The sequence below is a fragment of the Lagopus muta genome, chromosome 2, assembly GCF_023343835.1.
Source record: "Lagopus muta isolate bLagMut1 chromosome 2, bLagMut1 primary, whole genome shotgun sequence".
In the NCBI taxonomy this organism is placed as follows: Eukaryota; Metazoa; Chordata; class Aves; order Galliformes; family Phasianidae; genus Lagopus; species Lagopus muta.
The window spans coordinates 75,669,453-75,690,479 of record NC_064434.1 but is presented as its reverse complement, the minus strand read 5'-3'; the positions used below and the strand labels follow the sequence as shown (position 1 = coordinate 75,690,479).

The 21,027-nt window shown below is 42.3% G+C and overlaps 1 protein-coding gene across 1 annotated transcript; it reads left to right on the top strand.

The window, feature by feature from the left end:
* Positions 1-5,814: 5,814 nt before the first annotated feature.
* Positions 5,815-19,290, top strand: HNRNPU (heterogeneous nuclear ribonucleoprotein U). Its single transcript, XM_048937745.1, has 14 exons — positions 5,815-6,747; positions 7,620-7,731; positions 7,871-7,944; positions 10,168-10,307; positions 11,721-11,820; positions 12,879-12,991; positions 13,375-13,638; positions 13,857-13,976; positions 14,399-14,527; positions 14,882-15,050; positions 15,586-15,825; positions 16,318-16,520; positions 17,717-17,788; positions 18,173-19,290. The coding sequence occupies exons 1-14, from the start codon at positions 6,003-6,005 to the stop codon at positions 18,224-18,226; spliced, it is 2,535 nt and encodes an 844-aa protein (XP_048793702.1). The 5' UTR covers positions 5,815-6,002; the 3' UTR covers positions 18,227-19,290.
* Positions 19,291-21,027: the final 1,737 nt, after the last annotated feature.

Here is a 21,027-nt window from a genome sequence, read left to right as displayed (position 1 = left end):
AGGAAGAAGAAAACAGAGCTTCCTGTTGCTGAGGCATTGAAAGCCTGCAAACGTGGGTTAATGAATATTCAAAAACAGGTTGCTTACTGTTCTTTCTGCCTGTTTTAGATTTAATGTATGTGGCTTGACCGTAGTAGTATCCTTTGTCAGCAAACAATATTCTTTTACGCTTTAGGGTTTTCATGTGGGGTGTGTGTGTGTGTATATCTGAAATGGTATGTTGGAAATAGAATAGATAACCTGACACCTCACAGGGCTCAGGTGCCACAAAAGGTGTTTGGCTGGTTCACCTTTTGGGGAGGGAGAAAGGTGTATTAAAAGAAGAAAAAATCGCACAAGCGATGGAGAGAAGAAAGGAAGGAAAACCCAATAAGGAAGTCTCTGGAACGTTCAGTGTGGGTTGTTTCTCCTGTATGAAAATTAGGTTGAAGAGACAAGTGGCATTAGGAAGAGGTGGTCTGTTGGCTGCCAGCTGAATTGGCCCACTTAGGGTTGTTGCTCCTGAGATCCTGCAGTTTCAGTTACATACACTGAGCATTCATTTCTTCAGGTATGTGAGCAAGAAGGTACAGTGGAGCTGACCTCAACTACCTCCTGTTCCACTGTCTGACTCAGAGTGGCTTAGTTGATCTATTTTTCCCAAATTCATTGCTGCACTGCAGTAAATGTCTGTATGTGGCAGGTTACAAGCAGACCCTAAAAAACCTGCGGATGACTTTTTCTGAGTTGCGTACCTTATGAATTAGTTCACATGTAACACTTGGTATGCATGTGGTCAGTAAGTTTTGGAATGACTCCAAATAAGGCCAAAATGACTTCTGTTCTTTATGTTGGAAGATGCAGCCTTTTTTTTTTTTTTTTTTTCCAAAGCTTGGAAACTGTGTGTTTATTAAAATGCTCTAAATTAAGAAGCTGTTTATCAGACTTCTGATGTTTTGTTGGTCAATTATTTTCATTTATTTATTTTTTAACCAACAGAAGCTACTCCCTGAAAATGGGGAAGGGGGAATCTTGTTTCTGCAGGGTATGGGGATTCTTGAACGCTGAAGGGTGACAGACATGGGCTGGAGTTAACCTACGCCATGAAATTCAGGTTCTTTAGTCAATGTGAAACATTCCTCCTGACACCGAGGAGTACTTCCTCATTATTTATTACAAACACAGCCTTATTCCTTGTTTTGCATCTCTATTAATTCTCTTCCATCTTCCATCTTTTTTTGCTTTGTTGATTCATGCTGTGGAGGGTGAGTGTAGACAGTAAATATATGGAAAGACTGAGGGGTAACTGGTGGTCCCAGCACAATTTTGCAGCCCCTCATTGTGCTCAGTGGGACTGCTGGAGTGTTACACAAACAGACCCACATTTAAGCCTAGCACAGGTGAACACAATTGTGTTAGGACTTAAAAAGCAATTGTGAATTGAACCTTAACTGTGAAACTACCTGGAGGCCCAAAGAGTATTGTGGTAGAAGGGGAGCATTATGCAGAAGTGTAAGAGGAGAGATGCTATCAAGGAGGAAATGGTTAGCCAAGCCAATGCCAGAAACTTCCATTTTGAAGTCTTGAACTTCCATCTTGAACGCTAGCTACTAGCCCTAGTTGTAATTGGGCATTAAACATCCTTAGGTATGAAATAAGGATCTAGCTCCTGTACAGTTAACAGGTCTTATTATGGCAGATGGCCTTTCTGTTTCCAAGATTACTTGGACCTCATTGGGTATTAAAATATCATGAAGAGATTAGAGATAGTACAAGGTGAGACCAGTCTAGTTCAGCATCCTGATTCTGGCAGTGGTAGCGAATGCCAAAGGAAAAGGAGAACAGGGCAAGTATATAGTGGTATTTCTCAAAGCAGGCTCCTGTCCTCCTGGTAGTGTCTATAGATATGTATCTATATAAATAGAGCCTAGGATTTTATGGCTGAGAAATCATCAGAACTGATTCTTTATCAAGCAACCCCACTTGTGACAAATTAGTGCTTAAAAAAGTCTGAATTTATGGCTGGCTGTAATAATGATTAATGAGGTTTTCACGAGAGGAGATTAAAAGGGAGAAAGCAGGGAGCATGTGGAGCAAGTCTTTCTATCATAAAAGGCAGCAGAGTATTTTGAGAATGATATTCTCCTTTAAAGTCATGGTGTGTTGAATACAGAACTCTGAAGGCAGTGTTAATTGAGGGTAGATGGGTTGAGGACATACAGAAGAAACCAGGAACATATTGTGATGGTCAGAAGTAGGGTAAAGCATGAGAAGAACAATGAGAGAAGGACAAGGCAAGGCAGTAAGAGATATAGCTAGGCAACAAAAAGTGTGTGGGTCTTCCTGCAATACTGACGATGCAAGGGAAGGTACAAATGCCTCTCATTGATGGGGAATTGTCATTATTTTAAGAGTAGTGTGATCTGTACAATGCAGTTTTGCATGGGAAATTATCTCCAAATGTAGGACCAGCCTAAACATGACTGACCCTCACTGCAGCTGGTACAGCTGGTACAGTTGCAGTAGATATCCCTCAGAACACAAAGCTTCTCTCAGCAAGGAGCAGGTCCTATGTGATGCATTCTTAAAATCAAGTGTAGAAAAGTCCAGATGGGTAGGAGTCCCAAGACTGCCATATCATATTTAAAAGCCTGCTCTTCTTTTTGTCACTCCTTGTGAAGACTGCCATTCCTCTGTCTGTGCTCTTGGCAAGTGGAAGAAGAGGGATTTTGAAGGACTAAGGGTAAATAACGGAATGAACGCTAGGAAGGGGCATAGGAGACAATCTAAGTAATATCTGAAGAAGTACAAAAACTAGATAAATTAGAATAACCAATTTGTTGAAGGACAGAGCTGTAGGATGGTAATCTCAAATTGAACTTGACAGGGGGAAAATTATTTAGAGAAGAAACCTTCTAGCCCTCCAAACTTAGGAGGTAACACAGTTGCAAAGAAAATGCTTTATGATGAATAAATGAAGTGCAAGAAATTGCATCTCTTACTTATGGATGGATGTCACATGTCACTTTTCTCTTAAATAAAGGGAAAATTTGATTTTTATATTTTGAGACCAATTCCTCTAATGGCGGAATATTTGTGGTTATCAGCATTAATATTACATTTTTCATGTAGCTATCACTATCATAGAAGTAAAAGTGTTCTCCTCTAGAACTTTGTTTCAGGAATTTCCATTATCAAACACTAATTGTTGATGTAGGTGGTATCTGAATGATCTGGGAAATGCTGAGTTAAAGGATCTACTGTTTGAAATGAGAGAGGGTCCAATAATGAGGAGGCGATAACCCCTTAACTTTTTTACTCCTCTAACTTTGGGTAGGGAAAACTTCTTAACCCACATGTCCTCTCTAAGTTCTGTGAATATCTTAGAGGTTTACCAAAGGCAGATGTGTTAGAAAAATATTTAAAAGAGAAAAAAACTAATTTGTATTTTAGATTGTGAGGTGTCATAAGGTACACAAAACTGAAAACCTTAAGTACTTAGCTTTACACTTTGCTCTTCTTACCACAGCTAAATCACCTGGCATCTGAAATATCAGCTGAGATTTCTTACTTTGATAATGACATGTAGCAACATACTGTAGTCAGAAAACATGGTACTGCTACGCATGGCTCACTGTTTGACAGTGTAATTGTCACTGGATGGTACCTTTGCTACTGTTGTATGGATTAATCTACATTTTTAAAAAGTTCAGCCTATATTCGTGGTTAGCAGCTTTGGAAGCAACAAAACCACCACTTTTCAGGTTGGTGTTATTTTTAGTTTGTGTACTTGAACCTCTATGTACAGGTTTGAATGCTTTAGGGTAAGTTATCTCTTGATGTGCCTTGAAGCTGTTAGCTGTTTTGTTTCTCCATGGTAACAGAAGTATAAAGCCGTACAAGCGTGTTACTGAAGCAGGCAGACATGGCATTGTTTAGGAATGGGATTACATGTGAAGGCTGCAACTCTGATATGATTCTGAATAAGGCCATTTTTTAACAGGTGCTGTGAATGTGCACAGATGCACTAATTTAAGGCATTTTTCAAGGCACTAAAAATGGCTTAAAGCAATCTACCAATCCATAAAGTTTTCTGTAGTGAGAGGGATTATCAGACTGTTCTAATGGAGCTTTTCTAGAAACATCATTCAACACGTGACAAGGGCTGGGCCAGATCAAGGTTTCAACATAAGGCTCTGAGATGCAGATAAAAAAGAAAGCCATAAAGACTTGGCAGTGTATGTTCTTAATTTTTTTTATGTTCAAAACTTGAAAAAGAAACCTGAATGTTGGACAGATAGATGATGGCTAAATTTAATGCAGTTTTCTGTATTCTGTAAGTTTCAGTAGTAAATTATCTTGCAGCATTAACCAGGTAGACTCTTTTATTTTTACTCCCATCTTGACAGAATTGTTATTCAGACAAGTTTAGATGGCCCTTTTGCAAAGAAAGGAAAATGGTAATGATTTATATCTGTTCAGCTTGATTGTGCACTGATCTTTCTGGTATTCATGCACACTATTCTTTTCTTCCTCTGCTTAAAAGGCTCTAACCTAACGGAGTGCAATAGAACCTACTAACTTGCATTCATACTAGGGAAAACTTATAATCTGGACGTATTGCATGAGGCAACTCTTCCTGTCTCTGTTCCAGCAAGACTTTGTGTAGTTGGGTTGAGCTAACCTTGCAGAGTGAGTCATGTTTCCTCCAAAAGCAATCAATCCAGCCTGACTGAAAACAGAGTTCTGTGTGTGTGTGAGCACTTTCCTTTTACATTTAGAACAAAGAGACTTCCTCATCTCTTCTCCCTTTTGCTACCCATAAGTAATGTGTTTTAGTTCAGAAGGCCATGTGACCTGTATACCTGTATAAGGCAGCTGCATGCCTTCAGTAGGACTTCTTCGTGCTACACTTCATTGTTTGGCTTGCTTCTTTTGTGAACTTTTTAAATGCAAGTGAAAACTAGCTTTTTTCTTCAGCCTCCCTAAGAATTGCACATTGAACATTCTGTTCATTGGTAGCCTTCTCTAGCGTGGTTGTATTCTTTTTTTTCAAGTAACTTTTGATCAAATTGTGTATATTGATAAATTATTAAATCCCCACCATACAACTTGGTGGCTGAGGAGAGATCCAAGTCACAAATCCAAGTGTTGTGCAGAGGGGAAGATGCATAAGCTGTTTAGCTCTGTACTGAGCTCCAGACTGGTGCTTGTTGTGTGTGGAAGAGTTAATGTGCTTGAAGTGCTTTTGTTGGCCCAGCGGCTTGCAGAAAACATTGCCTAAACATCAGGTCAACGCATGCCTCTTACTGCTGCAGCCTGTAGGGAGATTGATGTCTGGCCCTACTGCTGTCCTTATGTAACTTTTCAGCAGGTTGTGTCTGGGCAGCTATTTCGAAGTGCAGTCTTTGCTGTCCAACCCCCGATGGGCCCAAGCGTGAGAGGAGGAGGCAGCTGTACCGCGCTGCGGCCTACACGCAGGCACGGGTTGCCCGGCCGGGTTAAGGCGGCAGCGCGGCGTGTCGGGGCCGGGCCTCCAGCCGCGCGTGCGGCGGATTCCCGCCGCCTCCTGCCCAACATGGCGCAGGTACGGCCGCGGAGCGGGGCGAGGGGCGCTCGTCCCTCGGCTGCGCCACGGCCGGCTAGGCTCGGCTAGGCCCGGCGGAGCCGCCACGCGACTGAAGGCGGCGGGGGCCGCGCGGCGCGCTGCGCTCGGACGGGTATTTACGGTACGGGCGCGCGCGGGCGGCCGTTACGGTAGCGGGGGGGAGGGGGAGGAGGGACTACGTGCGCGGGGGCGGGGCGGGCAGTGCTGCGTGCTCGGCCCCGCGAGGCGCGTCTCCCTCGCGAGCTCGGTGAAAGGATTTGGCGCCAGGCGGGTCCGCTCTGCAGCTGCCGCAGCCGCACGAACCAGCCGCGCCACCCGCCCACCGCCTCCCGCCGGGGCCTCGACCCAGAGCCGCCGACGCCCGCCCGAGCCCAGAGCCGCCCGCGCGCCGCCCAGGGATCGAGCCGCCGCCGCCATGAGCTGCTCGCCCGTCAACGTGAAGAAGCTGAAGGTGTCGGAGCTGAAGGAGGAGTTGAAAAAGCGGCGCCTCTCCGACAAGGGCCTCAAGGCCGACCTGATGGAGCGGCTCCAGGCCGCGCTGGACCAGGAGGCCGGCGGGGGGGGCCCCGCCAGCAGCGCGGCTGAGCCTGGCAACGGCAGCATGGAGGGGGAGGCGGCCGAGAGCGGCGGCGGCGCCGCGCAGCTCCGCCAGGGGGGAGGCCTCGACCAGGCCGCGGCCTCAGCGGCGGAGGACGACGACGAGGAAGGGCTGGAGGCCGCCGATGGCGACCCCATGGAGCTGGGCGAAGAGAACGGCGAGCGGGCGGGGGCCGGGGGCGGCCCGATGGAAGAGGAGGCGGGCGGCGAGGAGGAGGAAGAGGAGGAGGAGGAGGACGAGAACGGAGACGACCAGGGCTTCCAGGAGGGGGAGGACGAGCTGGCTGACGAGGAGGAGGCCGCGGCCGGGGACGCCAACGGGCACGGGGAGCAGCAGCCCCAGGCCCAGCAACCGCCCCAGCAGCAGCAGCAGCAGCCTCCGCCGCTCCTCGCCCCGCGCGCCGCCGCCAAGGAGGCCCCGGGCAAGAGCACTGCCGGCGCCTCGGGACCCGCGGCGGCTGCCTCCGCCGGCCCGGCCGGCCCCGCCAAGCAGCAGCAGCAGCAGCAGAAGAAAGCGGAAGGCGGCGGCGGCGGAGGCCGCCCCGGAGCCCAGGCGGCCGGGGGTGAGTGTGCGCGGCGGGAAGGGGGGAGGGAGCCGTTAATCCTCCCCCTCCCCCCCCGGCCGCGAGGAGCGGGGCAACGGGCGGCAGGGCGGTTTCCGGGGCGCGAGCGGGCGCCTCGGGGGAGAGGGCGAAGGGGATTGGGGGGGAGGGGGGGGGCTTCTACCGCCCCCTCGCCGCGTGGTCCCCTCGAGGCCGCGCGGGGTCTGGAGCCCCGCGGGGGGCGGGGGTCTAGGGAGCGGGGCCGTTCGCGGGGCGGGGGGAGGAGGGGCGGGAGCGGGGAAGGGACCGGCGGGGGGAGGGGCGGGCGCCGAGGGGCCGCTGGGGCGCGCTGTATTGTGCTAAGGAGCGCCGGGCGGCGTGACGTCACTTCCGGCCGGGGCTCCGCGGGATGGCGCTGGGAAGGCTTGGTACAATGGAGGCGGGCGGAGGCGGAATCCCTGCCCCGCAGGCGGCCTGGCGGCCCCGCGCGGAGCTCCCGCCGCGCACGGCGGCCGAGAGGCGGCGCCGTCGTGCTCTGGCGCGCCGCGCCCCTGCGGGCGGCCTGGAGGCGGCGGGGTGCGGGCCGGGCGGCGCCGCGCCGCTTTGTGTCCGCTCCTCGGCGCTGCGCACGGCTGCGGGCCGGGCTTTCGCTCGGCCTCGCGGTGCTTCGGTGGTCGCGGTTCGGGGCGTTTTAGCGGATGGGTTTTGAGTCCCCGGAGAAAACTTCATACGATGTTATTATTATTATAGTGAAAAACGGAATTCTTCCGTGGGCTGCTATTGTTTTGCCGTAGGTGCTCTTGCGCTTTCCGAAGTCAAAAGCGTTGTTATCAGATTTTATTTCCAACTGAAGAGTTCCTTCCTGGTGTTAAAGATCATTGATTTTGTTACAGGAGATGGCAAAACAGAACAAAAACCTGGTGAGAAAAAGAGGGGCGTCAAGAGACCACGTGAAGACCACGGCCGAGGATATTTTGAATACATTGAAGAAAATAAGTACAGCAGGTAAATAAGTTTTCCATGCTGGGCACCATTTTATCAATGAGGAGAGGTAAGATGGGCTTACTCTAAAAAAAAAAATGTTTTCTCTTGCACTGGGAGAATGCCTGGCTTCAGTCTTCGCTTTTTTTTTTTTTTTCCTTAGGGCCAAGTCCCCTCAACCACCCGTTGAAGAAGAAGATGAACACTTCGATGACACAGTGGTGTGTCTCGATACCTGTGAGTACCCGTGCTTTCCTTTGGTCTACAAAGATACAGTATTGTCTTTAATCTTAGAGCCCCATATTTCAGAAATGTAGAGTAAAATGTTTGGTGACTTACGTTACCAAGCAGCATAGAGATGTTTGTTCCTTCAGTCTTAGCATACAAAAGGGTACATGAGCCTTCATATTGACAATATGCAGCTAAATTTTTACATAATAATTTGCTGAAGAAATTTTAAATGAAATACTAGTCTTGCATATGGAAAAATTGACTGAGTGTTCAGTATGTATAGATGATGCTTGAAACAACTTGAGAAATTGATAACGATGCACATCATCTTCTCACTTAAAGTACCAATAGTAGTTATGCTAGTAAAATGCTTGGACTGAGTTTCCTGCATAACTCACTGAAGTCTTATTTATGTATCAGCAAGTTTGGGGTTTCTTCTGCTGTTTTCTGAGAAATTTAACAATCAATCAGCTTAAGTCTTCTAGAAAAAATAAATGACCCATTCATGTATTCTGAGAGTTGGAGGTGGTGTGGAGGTGATTTGTGTAAGTACTACTGTGGTATACCATGACCAGGGTAAAAACTTGTTCTTTTGGGTAAGTATGAGAAGTTAGTGCAGTATTAAAAACTTCAGGTAATGCACTGACTTGCTGGATTCTTAAAATGCCGTGAAATGAGACCTTAAGTTTTGGCTTCATTTGGCATATTTGCTAGTAGTTTCAGGTTTTCTCTTCCTGAGAAATGTTTTGAAATGGAAGGAGGCATTAGTTTACAGCCACGTATTTTGCTGAATGTGCCATTATCTTCTAGCTGCTAACTTGGTGAGTAGCCATCTTTGTGGGAGTTCTTAACTCTCCCAATAACTGACTAGTTGCTACTTGTGATTATTGTATCTAGTAGAAAGTTCTGTTATGGACAAACTGTAACTGAAAGTATCAGCAGGCTGTTGGAAGCACCCAGTCAACCACAGCTTTAAAGAGTGAATTGTGTAACAGCTTGGCTCTCTTTTTTGACTGTCACAATCCAGACCTATAAGAGGTTTAGTGCTCTTAAGTGCTTCTTTTACTTGTGTCTCTGAAGAGCATTTTGACCAGAAATTCTTTTCTTGTGTGTTGCTTTAAAAGTAACCTACGCTGTTTTATTCTTCAGATCTTTTTTATTTGGTTTTCCTGCAACAATTAGAAGTATTTACAGGAATGCTCAAGACCTAACTGTAGCTGCAGATGGCTTTGTGTGCAAACAAGATCTCCTGTTTGAGAATTGCCAGTAATAAAATGCAGGGACAACTGCATTTTGGTGTGGTTGGGCATCATACAGACTTTCTGCTAGGGCAGAAGATAACTCTGGTTGCTAATTTTACACCTTTCCTGTAACTGTTAAATAGGTTCAGAGTTGATTCTGTGGATTCCTTACTCTGGGGAATTCAAGTGCCATATCCTGCACCTCATGTTACCACCTTAAGTTGTCATTTTTAAAGCTACTGGAAGATAAACTTGAAACTTTACAGTGCAGCAGCCCTGAAGGATGTCTATGTAACAAAGGCTCCATTTAAAGTTCCTAGGGTTCTCTCAAAATGATAGTTGAGTTCATGCTGAGATTGTGATTGGTTGGGTTGTTTTTTGTTGTTTTTCTTTACACAAAATGAGCTCACTTATCCCGTGCTGTGTGCTTATCTGCACTTAACTGACTTTATTTTATTGGCTTAATCTAATTGGACTTGCTAAAGGACTGTATGTCTCCTGAAGACCACGGTACTACTTGCAGTACGTAAACAAAAATACCTGTGTTTGCATTTAACTACTTTCAGACACGAGGAGTAAGGCTTTGCAAAAAGGTATCCAGCAAGTAGCTCAAAGAGCATCATGCGTATTCCAGATATTCTGCATTGAGTAACTGACAAAAAAAGGTTGAGATAAGTGAGATGGAAGCCAAGTGTTTAGGCAGATGGGGGGGGAAAAAAAGCCTGGGAACTTAATGGTGGAAGATGGAAATCATTGCAAATCATCTTTGTTATTAGTTGTGTTGTCCTCAGTTTTTTGACATGTATTCAGTTCCTTTCCTAAAAGATGGTTAGCATTTGCCAAATGGCAGCTATTTGTCCTAAAATCACATTGGAAAACTGAAATGACTTTTAATGCATGAAATTGGAAAGTTGTGTTTTGTTGTTTTTTGGTGGTGTGTTTTGTTTTGTTTTTCTTAACTGAAGTACACAACGATTTTTGTCAACAGATAACTGTGACCTGCATTTTAAAATCTCAAGAGACCGGTTTAGTGCTTCCTCACTGACCATGGAAAGCTTTGCTTTCCTTTGGGCTGGGGGGAGAGCTTCCTATGGAGTTTCTAAAGGCAAAGTCTGCTTTGAGATGAAGGTAAGACTTCAGTTTTTTGTGGGAGGCTGTTTTGGGTAGCTAAATATTTTACTCTTTATGCTTTGTTTCAGTCTTGCATCTTAAAGAAAGAATTCTTTAACAAGGCTGAGAAATGGCTCTCAATGAGAGATGTCTTAATTTGTGCATCTGCTTTCTTTTTTTAAGAACTTGATGTGAAAAGAAAGTTGCACATGACATGAACATATAACTTCATGTAGTTTTGAACCAAGAATTTTAGATGGCACTTCAATGCACCAAGACATAAAGAATTAAAATAATAGCAGCTCACTTGTGTGTACTTTGTGAAGATTACAGGAAGTTCAGATCTTCCAAAAATAATGACAGAAACAAAATATTGAGGGAGTTTGGTAGCTGACCTGCAGAGGTCCCTTCCAACCTGAATAATAATTTTGCCTTGTTTACACAGAAGTGTGAGTATTTAGCTGGGCTCTTGAATTTAGAGGGCTGGAATGGAGAAGAGCAATCAGCCTTACAAGAAACAGATTCCTCCCACTTGTAAGGGAAGAAAATCAGGAGTCACAAAGTCAAATATTTTTATTTTGAAGAGCATTAAAGCCTTATTTGGTTAGGATGTATGTGGGTATGTGCTTATTCTGTTCACTTCTTCCACTACTTCCAAATCTAACTGGTAACATTAAGTTGGTGGTGATCCCATTCCTTGCTGACTATAACTTTGGGAGGACAATAACATGAAACATTGTATTTATTGCTCTGTTACTTTTTAAGCTTTTCCTTGGTCACATGACTCAAATATTTGTGAAAAGTGGTGGCGTAACGGCCATGTAATTTTTTTTCCCACTTCAGTTTGGTGACGTTTTATAAAATGCAATTAGAGGAAGAGCTGGTTGCCTTCAGCTTGCAATGCTCTTGGGTGAGATCTTTGAATCTGGTTATGTTGTTTGGTAGTTGGCAACTTGCCCAGGATCTCTGCTCTCTCTGGGAAAGGGATGAGTGTAGTATTTCCCCAGCTCTGTCCAGAACGGTGTTTTCATCTCATACCGCACTTTATTGGCAAAGAAATTTGTTGTTAATCCCAAAGTTGTAGCAGAGCTTCTAATTGATAAGGATATATTCCTTGTAGGCTGCAATTTTAATATGCTATCAAGGGGGTTGATATTTGTGACTACCAAGAGAGTGCTATGATTAAGTGCTCTGAAGGTATACGATGTCTTGCATCTCTATCAGTCAAGAGGCTTGAATGTTTAGTGACTGGTTTGTGATTTCACAGATGTGCTTAACTCTCGTATTTAAGCAAAAAAAAAATAATAATAATAATAATTCAGACTTGTAAAGGTGTAACCAGAGAGTGAAGGTTCTGGATGTTATGTTGATTCTTTCTTGTCGGAGTCTTAAAAAACACAACATAACTTTTAATGAATAATTTAAAACTAGGTTACAGAAAAGATTCCTGTTAAACACCTGTATACAAAAGACATTGATATACATGAGGTGCGAGTCGGCTGGTCACTGAACACAAGTGGAATGTTGCTTGGTAAGACCTCAAGTATTTATTTCATTCTGTGTTATGTATTGTCTGTGTGGTTGAAGTTTTCCTTCTGGCTTAGAGAAAAGTGGTTGTGAAACTCAATGATTGTAGTCCATGTGTTTTGGAAAGGGGTCTTGAGTTATTCACTGGACATTGTGGGAATTTATTATTGGGACAAACAAGCTTAACTGTTCAAGATTTTTAGAAAGATGTGATTTGAGAATTAATTCTCTCTATGTGGGTTGTGAAAAACATTCCTTAAAACTTTAAGGAAGTCTTTAATGATTTACGTGTAGTGTCATAAATTGCAATGGCTTTTTTATTACTTCTGTTTTGTGATTATAAGGCTTACTCAAGCAAGAAAAATTTGCAGATAATTACTATTCTCTTGGGGTTGATGGGCAGAAATCTTTTTTCTGAAAGGAGCTGGAACAACAAACAACAACTTCAGTAGATAAAGGGGAGAAAATTATGGTATTCTTAACTAATAGCTGCTGATGAGATATGTCTGTGGAAAATGTGTATGAATATATGGACATCCTGATACCAGCAACTTTCTAGTTATAAGTACTTAAATTCCATCTGAGTTCTTGTGTTTGACACTTGCTGTTAGCTTGTTCCTTGCAGCTTCATCCTCAGCTGTCGCATAGGCTGAATGTCTGCTAAACTCCCTTTAAAATGGGGAGGGGTAAGTGCTGCTGGAGACTTAATTCAGAAGTGCCCTTCTGACTAACTGCGTTACAGGTATACTGATGCACAGGTCTTCAGAGTTTAAGAATACTTACTCGTGTCTTTAGCTAGAGTTTCAGCATTTTGTCACCAAGAATCTAGAACCAGTAGCATAAAGCTTTTAAGGTTAGGGTGAGGAAAATGCTGCTGTTCAATTTTAAATGAGAGTATTGAATTCTTCAATGCAAAAAACAGCTGTAGCTATTCTGGGGGTGATAGCTTGTTTTGGCATCAATGGAAATATTCTAAACAGCAGTTCACTTAAGTAAGTGTAAAATGATTGCATTTCTCAACAGAAAATACATATTTTTAATAAGTTTAAATTTCTTCTTCAGGTGAAGAAGAATTTTCTTATGGATATTCTCTAAAAGGAATAAAGACATGCAATTGTGAGACTGAAGACTTTGGTGAGAAGTTTGATGAAAATGATGTGATTGGATGTTTTGCTGTAAGTTTTCTCTTAAGTATTCTCTTGAGGAAAAACATCCTTTAATTTTCAGGCTGCTTTGACGTGAGAAGCAGTAGATCAAATCCAGGAAAACTTGAAGAAAGACAAGTTGTTTAATACATTGAGAAGGTAGAAGTAGCGTGTATGATCAGCAGTGGCTGCTGTCAACCTTTTTCATGTTTTTCGAGGCTTTATAAAAAACGATCACACCTTAACATGATCATTGACATTTAAAGACTGTCTCCCAATGTAAGGAATTACTTTGTTTAATAATGATATTATAAAAGCTAAATAAACGCAGTTAATATGGTGAAATGGTTAATGCACCTTAACAATGCAATGTGAATGTTTTTACACAAACTAATGCTTTGTCTGTAAAACAGAATTTTGATGGTGATGAAGTGGAGCTCTCATATTCCAAGAACGGACAAGAGCTTGGTGTTGCATTCAAAATTAGTAAGGAAGTTCTTGATGGGCGCCCGCTCTTTCCACATGTTCTCTGCCATAACTGTGCAGTTGAGTTCAACTTTGGTCAGAAAGATGAACCTTACTTTCCTGTACCTGAAGAGTATACCTTCATCCAGAAGGTCCCCCTGGAAGATCGGGTTCGAGGACCAAAGGGACCTGAGCAAAAGAAAGATTGTGAGGTAAGATTCCTGGTTATCTCAGAAGTTGTTGAGGGGAGATGAATGGAATTGTTGGATTTTTAAGCCGTTATAGGAAATTCACCTTTTTGTTTGAAGACTTTAATACTGAGTAACGTGTGACTCTCTCCATACTAGATTTCTATTGGGTTTGCTAGGCTAAGTTGCTTACTAAATATTATCTTGAGCTAGCATCTCAAATATGGAACATGTTGTAATAGGTGGTGATGATGATTGGATTGCCTGGAGCTGGCAAGACTACATGGGTAACTAAACATGCAGCAGCAAATCCTGGGAAATACAACATTCTTGGGACTAATACTATTATGGACAAAATGATGGTAAGTTGATTGTTTGAAGACTTGCTGTAAATCCAAGGTCTGTGGGTGCCAGGGAGTTCCCTTCAATCTAAGTAATCTAAGAAACACATGATCATCATTTGATTGACTGTGACTGTTAAAGATGTTACCGTACTGAGCTACTTGTCGTGCACAGCACAGCCAGATTCTGAAGTTTCTTTTGTAATAAGTATCAATAAGTCATTGATGTTTACCCATTTGTTGTCCTCAGTACAGCAGCTTTGAATCAGTAGTACAATGAGCATACCTTAGATTCAGCTGTGTCAATTCACACAAATTCCTTGTTAGTAAAGAAATTGAATCAGAAGCTTGTATTTGTGGTCTTGATGCCACAGGAAGATAAATTCATTAAAGCAAAATGTCAGTTGTATGGGTTGGGTCTGCTATAACTCCAATTTCTATAGGTTGCAGGTTTTAAACGGCAGATGGCAGACACTGGGAAACTGAACACACTGTTGCAGCGAGCTCCACAGTGTCTTGGAAAATTCATTGAGATTGCAGCTCGTAAGAAGCGGAATTTCATTTTGGATCAGGTAGAAGCTTCAGTAAAAACTTGTTAAGGAATTTTGCTCTAGGCTGTAATGTAGTAATTAAGTGGGATTAAAGTTATATTGTAATAGCGGTTGTTTCACTTGCTGACTTAATGCGCAAAGTTGAGATGCTACTACAAATGCTTTTCTGAACTTCTTTGGGATGTGGGAGGAATAGTGTAACACTTTGATATGAGCTCGTTCGTTCGTAACTTTGCATTATGCAGCTTCTTTATATCCAGTTATTTGTAAACTTCAATGCAAGCTCTTGTAGAGGTGAAGTCTATACACCATAAGTTGACTTCCTTAACTCTTACAATGACAGCTACGTGTAGTAAGTTACTGCATTTTTTTCAGACAAATGTGTCTGCAGCTGCGCAGAGGAGAAAAATGTGCCTGTTTGCAGGCTTCCAGCGCAAAGCAGTTGTTGTTTGCCCAAAAGATGAAGACTACAAGCAAAGAACACAAAAGAAGGCAGAGGTGGAGGGAAAAGATCTTCCAGAGCATGCAGTTCTCAAAATGAAAGGCATGGAACATAATCCTATACTGTGTTTTAGGATGCTGAATATCTGCTTAAAGGATTAAGTAAACCTGAAATCTAAAAATTTACGTTATCTTAAACAGCTGTACTTAAACAAAACTGGAAGACTATTGTAACTTGTAGGACAACACTATATTGTGTTCCCTCTGCTGCAGTCCTTAACACTACTCATTTATGCTGATATGCTTCATGCAGATGCACAAAGCTGTCTTGGCATAAAGTGCCCTATTTAAGTGACATATTTGGCAGAAACTGATGTTGTGAGTGGAGGCTTATAAAAGAAAAAAAAAAGCATAGGCAGAATGCTTTCAAGGTTTGGAACAGTACTGGTAACTCCATGGAGACCCTTTTATTTCTTTTGTCACTCTTACCTTTCTTTACTGCTCAAATTACGTAATTTTGTCCCTATGCTGAGAGAATGTTGGGGGTGGGAGGAAGAATGAGAGAAAGGTATTTAAAAATACAGCTTGAATTGTAGCTGAATGGAGATGCTGAATACTCAGTGTTTTTGCAATTATAGGGAACTTCACACTGCCAGAGGTAGCAGAATGTTTTGATGAAATAATCTATGTAGAGTTGCAAAAAGAAGAAGCTCAGAAACTCTTGGAACAATATAAAGAAGAAAGTAAGAAATCTCTTCCGCCAGAAAAGAAGCAGAACACTGGCTCAAAGAAAAACAAGAAGAGCAATAAAAATCAGTTTAATAGAGGGCAGAGGGGGCGTGGAGGATTCAACATGCGTGGCAACTTCAGAGGAGGAGGTGAGCCTAGAAATAAGTGTTATGAATTTTGGGGACAACAGGTACTTTGCAAAAATAAGAAAAAGAAAAGCTTGTCCTACTTGAACTGCAACCATTATGTGACAGTAATGTAGATTTTTGGCTCCGATAAGTTTTTAATAGCCTGACCTTTAGTGCAAAGCTAATTTTCTGATGTGTTACAACTGAGGATCACAGAAAATTACACTGTGTAGTTTGTGGTACAGTTTAAGTTCTTACTGTAGATTTAGTACTTCCCTGTGTCAAATGCCATTTTATGAGGGTATTTTGTACCCTTACATCACTTGGTGAAAGTGATCCATCATCATGGAAAAAAGGTTATGTTGAAATCTTTGCATCGGAACTTTTGCAATGAATGTTGGCATCTTGTTTTTTCACCTTCATTAAGAGTCTCTATTTTGAGCTCTTTTTTTCTATGTGAGAAATACTTAAGACCTGACAGCTACTTGAATCAAGCAAACGTTTTCTCTGCAGTCCCAGGCAATCGAGGCGGATACAACAGGAGGGGAGGCAATATGCCACAGCGTGGTGGTGGAGGAGGTGGTGGCGGTGGCGGCAGCAGCGGTGCCATTGGCTATCCTTATCCTCGTGGCCCTGTCTTTCCTAGCAGAGGTGGCTACTCAAACAGAGGAAACTATAACAGAGGTGGAATGCCCAACAGGGGAAACTACAACCAGGTAATGCTTTTGATGGGGGAGTTACTAGTTGATATGCAGTATTCTGGATTAATGTTCTCTTGTTGAAAGACTTGTTAGCTGTGGATAATGGCAAGCTTAGTACACTTAATTCCATAGCAAAAGATCTAACTTTCCAGCTAAGAGTACGTGCCTAGAGCCCTAAGAAGAGCTAACACTGATGCAGTGGTTTCCTAGTAAGACTTAGTCCTGCTAAAGCTGAAGATTGTTAGGGTTTCTATTCCATGGTAAAGCAGTTCACAGTTTGAGTTTCTGTGACAGACTGTAGAGTTGCCCCATGCAGTTCATGCTTAAGTCTGGTTTATAGTCCAACAGTTTGAGTTTAACTTAGAGCTGGGCATTGCTTTTGATACTGCAAAGGTGTGCAAAAGTCCATATAGGAACAGCTATGCTAATAAGTTGTTTCATTCCCCTGTGGCTTCTGACCTACAACATCAGTAAGCGTTGTTTCACCTTAAGGTCAGAGTGCATCAGTGTTGAAGGTGAAGTCATTTAAAGAATTTTCTGAAAATAGCTCTGTAGAGTCTTTGTTGTGACATCTTGTGTCAAACTATCAAAGACATACTAGTCTCAGTCTTAAACTGTCACAGTATCAGTGAAAGTACTTGAAAACAGTAAATTTGATTACAGAAGAGCCAGCAGATGGAGCCCAAGCTAATAAACATGGCACAGGTTTGTCTAATACAAACAGGAAATGCAGTATTTTATCTACCAATATCAAGGAGTCTCTTATACTGTAGCTTTTATTTAAAGTTTTGTGACTTAACTCTTCTATTTTAAGTTGTATGACCCATATCCTTTTGTCTGATCAGATAACATCCTTGTAGCAACTACAGTCTTTCCTAACTAAAAATAGGCAAGCTCTAGTATTTTTAGTTGTCCTAGTGGCAGTTTAGTAGCTGGATATAGGGTGAGTCAAAACTGGATTAGCCAGCTTTCTGGACCATTGGCAACAGTAGTCTGAGTCTGGGGTAAAACCACCAGCACTGAACAGCCAAGTTTTAAGAAGGAGCTTAAAGAGACGGGTGTTTGGTATTGCGTTGTTGTTTTAACCCAGACCTGATACTGGTATTTGAAAGATTGGGTATAACATGATGTTTTGGTGGCAGTAGAAGAATTGTTGTATTTGTGAAAAGTCTGCATGGATGAGGTGGCTCAAAACTGTTGTCCTCTTGCAGAACTTCAGAGGAAGGGGGAATAATCGTGGCTACAAAAACCAATCTCAGGGCTACAACCAGTGGCAGCAGGGTGTAAGTAGTAATAACCACACTTCTTCCTCTTAATTTGACCGTCGGATGTTTGAGAATGCTTAGAAATAAATGTGTAACCAACACCAGATAGCAGCATCTTCTAATGCCAAGTAATATTATAAATAGTTTTCTCTGCAAAGCTTAATCTGGCTTGATGTATCAGGTATCGGCTATGGCTTATCAGTCTTAATGGCAAGAAGTGTTTGACTCTGTGATGCTACTGTGAAGTGAGTGTAACTGCCTCCAGTTGTTTTGGAATTTGCTGCTATTTGAGAGGATTTTAATCTCAGGTTCCTGGAGTTAGATATCTGTATAAAAACTTTTTCTGTAAGGAGTGTGTTATGTGATAACACGTTAAACTAACTATTTATCCATTTATTGCAGCAATTCTGGGGTCAGAAGCCATGGAGTCAGCATTATCACCAAGGATATTATTGAATACCCAAATAAATGAACTGATACATATTTCTCCCAAACCTTCACAAGAAGTCGACTGTTTTCTTTAGTAGGCTAACTTTTTAAACATTCCACAAGAGGAAGTGCCTGCGGGTTCCTTTTTTAGAAGCTTTGTGGGTTGATTTTTTTCTTTTCTTTTTTTTGTACATTTTTAATTGCAGTTTTAAAGTGATTCGTAAGAGAACCTCAGCATTGTGCACGATAAGAGAATGTGTCAGTATTTCAGGGTTCTACATTTTATCTGTAAAATGTGACTTTTTTTTTTTTACCACAACAAAAGTAAAACGTTGCTTTGTACCTGGTGTCTTTTTATTAAAGAATTTTCTCCTTTTTCCCCACTTACCCCGATTTCTAAGAAACAGTCGTGAGTCGTGTCACAATACGATCGAAATATGAGCAACCAGATTCGTGTGGAGGCTCCTTCGTAGCCCTCATGAATATATAATGTAAAGCTCCATATTACACTCCATCCTCTCTATAATGCTTTTGGGTGGGGAGGAGGGAAGGGGGAGGTAAAAGTTTCTGGCAATAAACTAGGACTTTTTTGTAACATTTGGAATTCAATAAGATGGGGGTGAAGAGGAAACCTGGAGCTAAATAGTGAAGGTGGAGTGTATGTAGAAGCTCTTAAAGTTGTAAAACTTGGTTGCGTTACTTGTGGAGGCTCAAACTTGTGAAGGTACACCACCATAATTTCTTTTCCATTTGTTCTGCATTTTGATTCTGAAAAGAAGCTGGCTTTGCCCATTTCTTATTAAACAAAACTTGTTGTAAATCCAGTTGTCTAATGGGATCTATATGAAGTTAGCTGTGTGTCTGTATAACTTCCCCACAAAATACTGTATACCTAGTGTGCTTGTAGTAGTTACTCCACCATTTTGTAAGCTAATGAAACTGTGAGTCACCCATTTTATATCTAATTTTTAATCATGTCGATTCTCAAATGGGTGTATCTCCTTAGCCTGCTGATTCCTTTTCTCTTTAAAGAAAGTGGGTGGAGAAATTTAACTCTAGACGTTTGTTTGCAATAAAATAAATTCATTTTACTCTTGTTTTGGGATTGTTGCCATCAAGGTCTAAATCCCTTTAAGGCTATAAAGAGGAAGAGAATGTATGGAAGTGACAATGTTGGACAGTTCTGAACTCATTACTTTGTACATGCTGAAATACTTGTGTTTCTTTAAAAAAAGTTTCTTTAATAATCTAAACCAGTGGTTGCTCTGTTAGAGGTGTATCACGTGTATAATCTCACAGCTTAACGGTTATATGTGTAGGGCAGAAGACTTCTGAGTTTCACTTGCATCATGTAAATCCACTTAATCTATTTATTGTAAAATAGAAACTAGGGAAGGAGTAGAGGAGGAAACCGCAGGGAATAGAGAAGGCGAGTTGTCACAGAATTAATCCTGGAGTCAAACAGAGCGCTTTAACTGCTGTTTTGTTCAGATCTATGCTTTTGTAAAACTGTAGTGATAATATTAGCTAATAACTTACTGCATCTTAATGCCATGAGTCAGGGAAGAAACATAACTGTTCTAAGTTGGCCTGACAGTGTACATGTGAAAACATTGCTGCCAGCAGCTGGGAGTTGGGATTTGTGTGCCGAGTTCCTGTTAGCAGTGTACAGACTGCAGAGGCTTACCAGCAGCAGCATAGACCTAGAGGCAGTGTAGTGTGCTTGAAACTTTCCTCAAATGTTAGTCAATTTCTAATAGTCCTTGAAAGTAATGATAAAGTTGTGTTGCTCTTCTAGCCTTTATAGCAGATGACATTGCATATTGACATTAAACATTAACAGCACCACCTCCTTGTTAATACTGCTTTAAATCATCCCTTTACTTTGAACAAGAACAATGTAAGTTGTCTTTAAAGAAACATTATTTAATGAACTAGAAATACGAGAAGTATAAACCCAACTCTGTTTTTGCTGAAATGGAATTTTCTTCAGACTTGCAAAGAAAATCCTAGTGTAATTAAATTCCATCTCCCTTCTACCTTCCTCCTAAGAACCTAACACTTTGTATGGAGTGCTGATCCTTTGCTTATTTTGGTACTCTATAAAATTATATAGTCTTAAACTGAAATATAAGAGCCTACACTTACTATGTGCTTGTAAAGTTTGTATTTTAATGCAAAAGTCTGGGCTGTTTTCTTCTGTTCAACATGCGGTGTTAATGCCACAGTGGAGAGGAAGGGCTTTAAGTGGCTTACAATTGAAATAGGAGTACATTTCAACTGAAAATACTCCTAGATGAGGAATGTTGCCTTAAGGTACTCAGCGCTAACTGCTGTGTGTTTTCAGGTACAGAAACCTAAAGCTTCTGCTGTAAGTACCATTGAGGTACAGTTAGTTCAGAAATGTGATATGTGAATCTAAATACTTGCCTTGCTTGTGGCAGAGGAGACCTTCACTTGTGTGAGGCCTTGTTCAGCCTGGGTTCATCCACAAGGGAAAACTTCCTTTGGCTTATCTTAGCAGTAGTTATTGATAAAAGGGAGATTTATTTTTATGTGAAAATAATTTGTTTACCTAGAACATCACTACTCTTTCAAAAAACTTCAATTTCCATTTATTTCCCTGAAAAGGTCTGGTGACTTAGTAGCATCAGTGCAAAGAAAGCACAGCTGCATGTTGTCAACATGGGAGGGCTGAACCATCTGTTATATTGAGTAACTTCACAGCTTATAAGGACTTGTTTACAGGAGGAGAGGTGCCTGTGTTCTAGCAGCGTGGTGCTGGCAGGGGTGTAGCTCATTGCTTGTGGCATATAACACCGTGGCAG

What these genes read in the sequence shown, in the direction of transcription:
- HNRNPU (XM_048937745.1), top strand. Translation starts at nt 6,003, where the DNA reads ATGAGCTGCTCGCCCGTCAACGTGAAGAAGCTGAAGGTGTCGGAGCTG. An exon ending in GAAGAAAATAAGTACAGCAG is followed by an intron (nt 7,732 to 7,870) that starts GTAAATAAGTTT and finishes TTTTTTCCTTAG; the next exon opens with GGCCAAGTCCCCTCAACCAC. An exon ending in AAGTCTGCTTTGAGATGAAG is followed by an intron (nt 10,308 to 11,720) that starts GTAAGACTTCAG and finishes ATTTAAAACTAG; the next exon opens with GTTACAGAAAAGATTCCTGT.